This window comes from Malassezia globosa (assembly GCF_000181695.2).
Source record: "Malassezia globosa CBS 7966 chromosome Unknown mgl_sf_1007.1, whole genome shotgun sequence".
Classification (NCBI taxonomy): Eukaryota; Fungi; Basidiomycota; class Malasseziomycetes; order Malasseziales; family Malasseziaceae; genus Malassezia; species Malassezia globosa.
Genome location: NW_001849841.1, coordinates 1 through 5,104, shown reverse-complemented (window position 1 = coordinate 5,104; position 5,104 = coordinate 1). Strand labels below are relative to the sequence as shown.

Sequence of the window (5,104 nt, the reverse complement as noted above, 5' to 3'; positions counted from 1 at the left end):
ATCCATCATCGTCATCCACGGCCAAGGATCTAGACATGCCGTTTGAGGCAGGCTACGGCAGTGCGCATGCTGCGGGGAAGGTGTATACGGATACGATTGCGATGGCAGGCATCGAGGCGAAGGACGTCTGGATCAGCGTGTCGGATGACCCGTTCCTGACGATGAACAGGGACGCTGGGCTGATTGGTCTTTCATGGCCGGTGCTGAGTTCGTTGTATTCGCGCGAGACGACGTTCTACGAGGCGTTCAAGCAGCAGAAGCGTCTTAGACGGAATGTGTACCAGTTTACGCTCAAGTCACATGCTACGTCGCATCTTGACGTGGGCCATGTCAACAGGATGAGATTCCTGGGCCTTGTGGGCTGGGTGAGCGTGAATCCCGATGATGGATACTGGAAGACGGATGTGAACATCAATGGAGACGACTACACGGGGATTATCGACACGGGGACGACGTTGATTGTAGCGAGCAACGAGAAGATGAAGAGCCTGCTGAGCAAGCTTGATGGAGTGACGCTAAAACAAGACGATGAAGGGAACTACCAGGGCTGGTACGACTGCAAGAAGCCGCCAAAGATCAGCTTCCACGTTGGAGGCAAGCGTTTCACGATGCCTCGAAAGACGATTAAGTACTGGCAAAATGGGAATGAATGCCGGCTTCCGTTTACTGGACTAGATGGGTTTTCGGATTGGATCTTTGGGACGCCGTTTTTGGAGATGGCTTCCGTCGTGTTTGACTTTGACAATGCACGACTTGGATTTGCGTCGCAGTCATGGCTGCCGTGATGAGTGATTGAGTTGTGCTGTCATGTACAAGATGAACATGCTTGCGGAGGACTAGCGGGTTCTCATTTTTTCTACGGCTTTTTGTGTAAATTTTCCTCGCTTGTTTTCAGTGCTACACTTGCGATGAAATGGCACTAGTTTGTATAGTAATGACTCTGCATAGGTTTTCATGAGATGGATTGTATGGCACTCGAGGAGTTGATTCAGGGTTGTACTTGTGCTCGCATGCTCACATGTACGTGCACTTTTTTCTGACCTTTTTTTATCTATCGTGACATGACTCTGAATGTCTCGTCTTTTTCGAACGAATTTTTTCATTGATTTTGTTTTTTTTTTTTGTCAGTCAGTCTGTCTGTCCCACACGCACGCTCTCTCACACTCACTTACACACACACACTCTCTCTCTTCCTCCTCTTTGCTGACTCTCTGCACCTTTGGTTCTGTCCGATATACACCTTTCCACATTTTCGAGTCCTGTCCACCACTTACCTCCTTGTACCAATCCGACTAGTCCATGTCCTTTTCCCTCGCATCTATCCAACTCTTCCGATCTCTACTATCACTGTCTTGAGTTCTGCAGACTCATGCCCGACCATATGATAGTGTATTGACCGCGACAGCTGCATGTTTGGTGGCAATCGAATCATCCGCGATGGCATCGATTCCTCTCTTGTTTGCTTTTACGCCATGTTTCTCAGTGTCAACTGTTTATGTACTATGTTTGGCGCCAACTTGCATTGTCTTGTCAGCCTCTCTTGCACCTACGTCTGTTTTGAGCACGTCTATTCACTGGTCGCACTCGCTCCCTTTCATGTTGAATTTTCTTTTGCTGAGCTCTCTATATATCCCTATCAAATGAGAGACACACTATGGTCTGTCTCTTACCCTCCTTTTGTCACGTCTCCTACCCCACACAAGTCCATGTTTCCCATTCGCTTTTCTGTCGAATTTCTTTTTCTTCTTTTTTGTCCGTTCTTCCCTGGCTTTTTTTTTGCCTCTTGTTGTTTTGCTTGCTACTCTTTGCTTCTCATTTTATTGCTGTTTCATCTCGGTTCTCCATGTCAGAAAGCGCTTTCTTTTTTTTCCCCTTTCTCAGATGACTGACGTCTTTTCCTGCGTTACAGCGCCTCTTTGTCTTCTTCTTTAGCCCTTATGTGACGCTCGTCCTTGACGCATGGTTGTCCTCCTCTGCTCCGCTTTCACTGTCTGCCTAGTTGGACTGTGCCTTAGCGGACCCCTTCGACATCCCCACTTTCTCCCTTATGCATGTTCGTGCACGTGCCCTGGCCCTGCCCTGCACTGGTGAACGAATTTGATTTTATCCATTTGTTTTCCATCTGTGGAGACGCGCTGAATGAAACGCGACGACACGCGTCGAGCCGCCGGACTTCCTTGGCACATGTAGTAGCTTTTTCTTGGCAGGTGCAATGCGAAAGAACTCCGGCAAACGAGTCCCCTCCATGCGGTGAACAAACACAAGCCTTAAATATGGAACGTGTCTGCGTACACGCATCCATACATCAAAAGGAAATGAAAGTGTTTTCTATGGCGGCACTATCCACGCTTTCCATCGCCTCTGTATGGGCAGGCATGGATTGCGAAAAGACGTCCGGGCCTATGTCGCTCCAATATACCGAAATCGGATGGGGATCCAAGTACTCAAACCACACAGGGCTCGCAAAGAAGGGTTCTGATTCTCATGCTTTCCTACGAATCCAAGATGGAGCGTCTCGTGAACAGTTCGAGTTCTTTGAATGCAAATCGCCGCCCGAAGGCTTTGAGACGTCGCCCGCTGATGCCAAATACGGCCAAATCCGCAGTGCGAAGGATCACAGTCTGTGCTTGACTGTGCAGGGAATCGACAACCGCCCAGTGTATGATTACAACCACAAGGCAAAAGGAACCAAGCGAGAATACGACCGCAAGAATGGGTATCTGACGCTTGAAGCATGCTCATCGCACCCGAGACGGCAATGGTGGAGTGACAGCATCAGTTATGTGGGGATGAAGAAGGACCAAAAGCGGAACCACTGCTCCGTGGATGACGACGGAAAACTCTTCATGTACCGCAACCATGCACCTAGCATGATGCCACACGGCGGTGACAGCTTAGGTGGATTCCTTACGTGGGAATCTAAGGAAGAGTAGTTGACGATAGTAAATATGATGAATGTGCAGATCCCTTCCCCGGATATTGAGACAGGATTTCATGTGGCCGGTGTAGAGACGAGAAAAAAGCAGCACAGCATGCATTCGTCGGTTGGTGCGTAGCCGTTGTTGTATCTAGCATGCTCATTGGACCTAAGCAATGGAGTTGCTTGAGTTCCTGCTTGATCAGGTCAAAGATACGTTGCGTGTGCCCCAGTCTCCACGCAGGTACCATGCACAAAGCGGGTCCAGTGTGGTCGCCATGTCCTACCTTTTACTCTAATTTTTATGGCTCCCATACTCCATCTTTCCTTCTGTCTGCATCATATTCACCCATTTCACTCTATCAGGTACACTTGGTCGTGTCTCGAGTTTGATCAATTTCCACATTCGTCCCATTCTTGTCGCTGTCCTTATTGATCACAGGTGGGGTATGTGACACCCAATCGAGTAAGTAAAAATTGGCCAGATTTGCACTCGACTCAGCGTGTGCCAAAACTGCCACCTCTCCATGTACTTTCCACCTGGCTTACATTCAAGATCGGGGCCACTTAGCGTGCACTTAACTGCATCGGAAAAAAAAAAACATTGTCTATGTCAGAAGCCGATGTGACCATAGAGCCTTAGCCTAACTAGTTCCCCATATCCATATCTACTTGACCAAACGAAGGCGCGAGGGGTTGAGCTCCTCTTTCTCGATCGAAGCCACACCACAGAGCCGCATCGAGAGCTCCAAGTCAGCAAGGAGACAGCGGAGCACATGGAGCGCACCCTTCTGGCCACCCATGGCCAGTCCATACACACATGGGCGTCCGACAAGCACCATCTTGGCACCCAAGGCAAGCGCCTTGGCAATGTCCGTACCCGAACGGATGCCAGAGTCAAACAGGACGTCCAGCTTGTCGCCGACGGCATCGACAATCTCTGGGAGCACTTCAATCGAAGAGACCGAGTCGTTCACCTGGCGACCACCATGCGACGAGACGACAATACCATCCATGCCGTGCTTGACAGCAAGCTTGGCATCTTCCACGTCCATGATACCCTTGAGCACAATGGGTCCATCCCAGTACTCGCGCAGGTACTTGAGGTCATCCCAAGAGTGACCAGCACCACAGAACATCTTGGAGGCCCATTCAGGGGCGGACGTCGCGAGGTCCTCCATCACGGTCTTGCCGTGCTTTTGCTTGAACTGCTCCTGGAAGACTGGGTCGCTCAGACCGAGACCACATCCGGTTATTTCTGGGAGCAGGAATGGGTTGAAGCCGTGGTTCAAGTCTGTTGGGCGGTAACCCAGAGTGTACGTGTCAAGCGTCACCACAAGCGCGGTGAAGCCCGCCTGCTTTGCTCGGCGCAGGATGCTAGCTGTGACGTCGTTGCACTCATTTGGTGGCCAGTAGAGCTGGAAGAAACGGTGGCCATCGCCGTTCGCCTTGGCCACATCTTCCAAGCTCGTCGAGCTTGCCGAGCTCATGATGTACGTGACGCCGGCCTCCTTCGCGGCTGCGGACATGCCGCACTCACCCTCGCGATGGAAGATGGTGTTCACACCAATTGGCGCGACAGCGATAGGGGAGGGCACGTTCTGTCCGAGGACCTTGTACTTCGGCACAACGTCACACTGGGCCACTGGGACAAGGCGACGCGGCACAAAGTGCCACTTCTTAAAGTCCTGGCACTCCTGGTTGTCCGTGTAACCGTCACCAGCGGAACCCTTGACGTAACCATACGAGTTGGCCGACAGGATTTGACGGGCCTTTTCTTCCCATTGGCTGAAACGGAAGCCAAAGGTGGTGAACTCGTTGTTGCAACCGTTTTCGAATGTTTCGGCAATCAGCTTAGCTGGCTCCATGTTGTGTGAAGATAGAGAAGCGGTACTTGAACCGAGCGCATTTTAAATCTACGCCCCCTGTCACATGGCAAGAGCCGAATTCCCGCATCGTTCCGGGACGGACCAATGAGCCTGAATAGGTTCCTATTGGCTGATGAAGTAAACGTAGCGATGAGCGCTGCCCAATCACAATGGATTCACGTGCGAGAAACGGATCTGTCGAAAGAGACGCGAGGGCGGCGATTTCCACATGGAGCGCTATCATTGCATGCATAGATTGGCGCCCTGCCGCACAGTAGAAGGGACATAAAAACACGCACACATGCACTGCCTCTATGAA

General features: G+C 50.9%; 3 protein-coding genes across 3 annotated transcripts; 2 read left to right on the top strand and 1 right to left on the bottom strand.

Moving 5' to 3' along the window:
* Window positions 1-35: 35 nt before the first annotated feature.
* On the top strand, window positions 36-785 carry MGL_4276 (uncharacterized protein; the record flags this gene model as incomplete). The annotated part of the gene is made up of 1 exon (XM_001728535.1): window positions 36-785. The coding sequence occupies one exon, from the start codon at window positions 36-38 to the stop codon at window positions 783-785; it is 750 nt and encodes a 249-aa protein (XP_001728587.1).
* A 1,530-nt stretch (window positions 786-2,315) lies between these two features.
* Window positions 2,316-2,933, top strand: MGL_4275 (uncharacterized protein; the record flags this gene model as incomplete). Its single annotated transcript, XM_001728534.1, has 1 exon — window positions 2,316-2,933. One exon carries the CDS (start codon window positions 2,316-2,318, stop codon window positions 2,931-2,933), a length of 618 nt encoding a protein of 205 aa, XP_001728586.1.
* Window positions 2,934-3,585: 652 nt separating this feature from the next.
* On the bottom strand, window positions 3,586-4,785 carry MGL_4274 (uncharacterized protein; the record flags this gene model as incomplete). The annotated part of the gene is made up of 1 exon (XM_001728533.1): window positions 3,586-4,785. One exon carries the CDS (start codon window positions 4,783-4,785, stop codon window positions 3,586-3,588), a length of 1,200 nt encoding a protein of 399 aa, XP_001728585.1.
* Window positions 4,786-5,104: the final 319 nt, after the last annotated feature.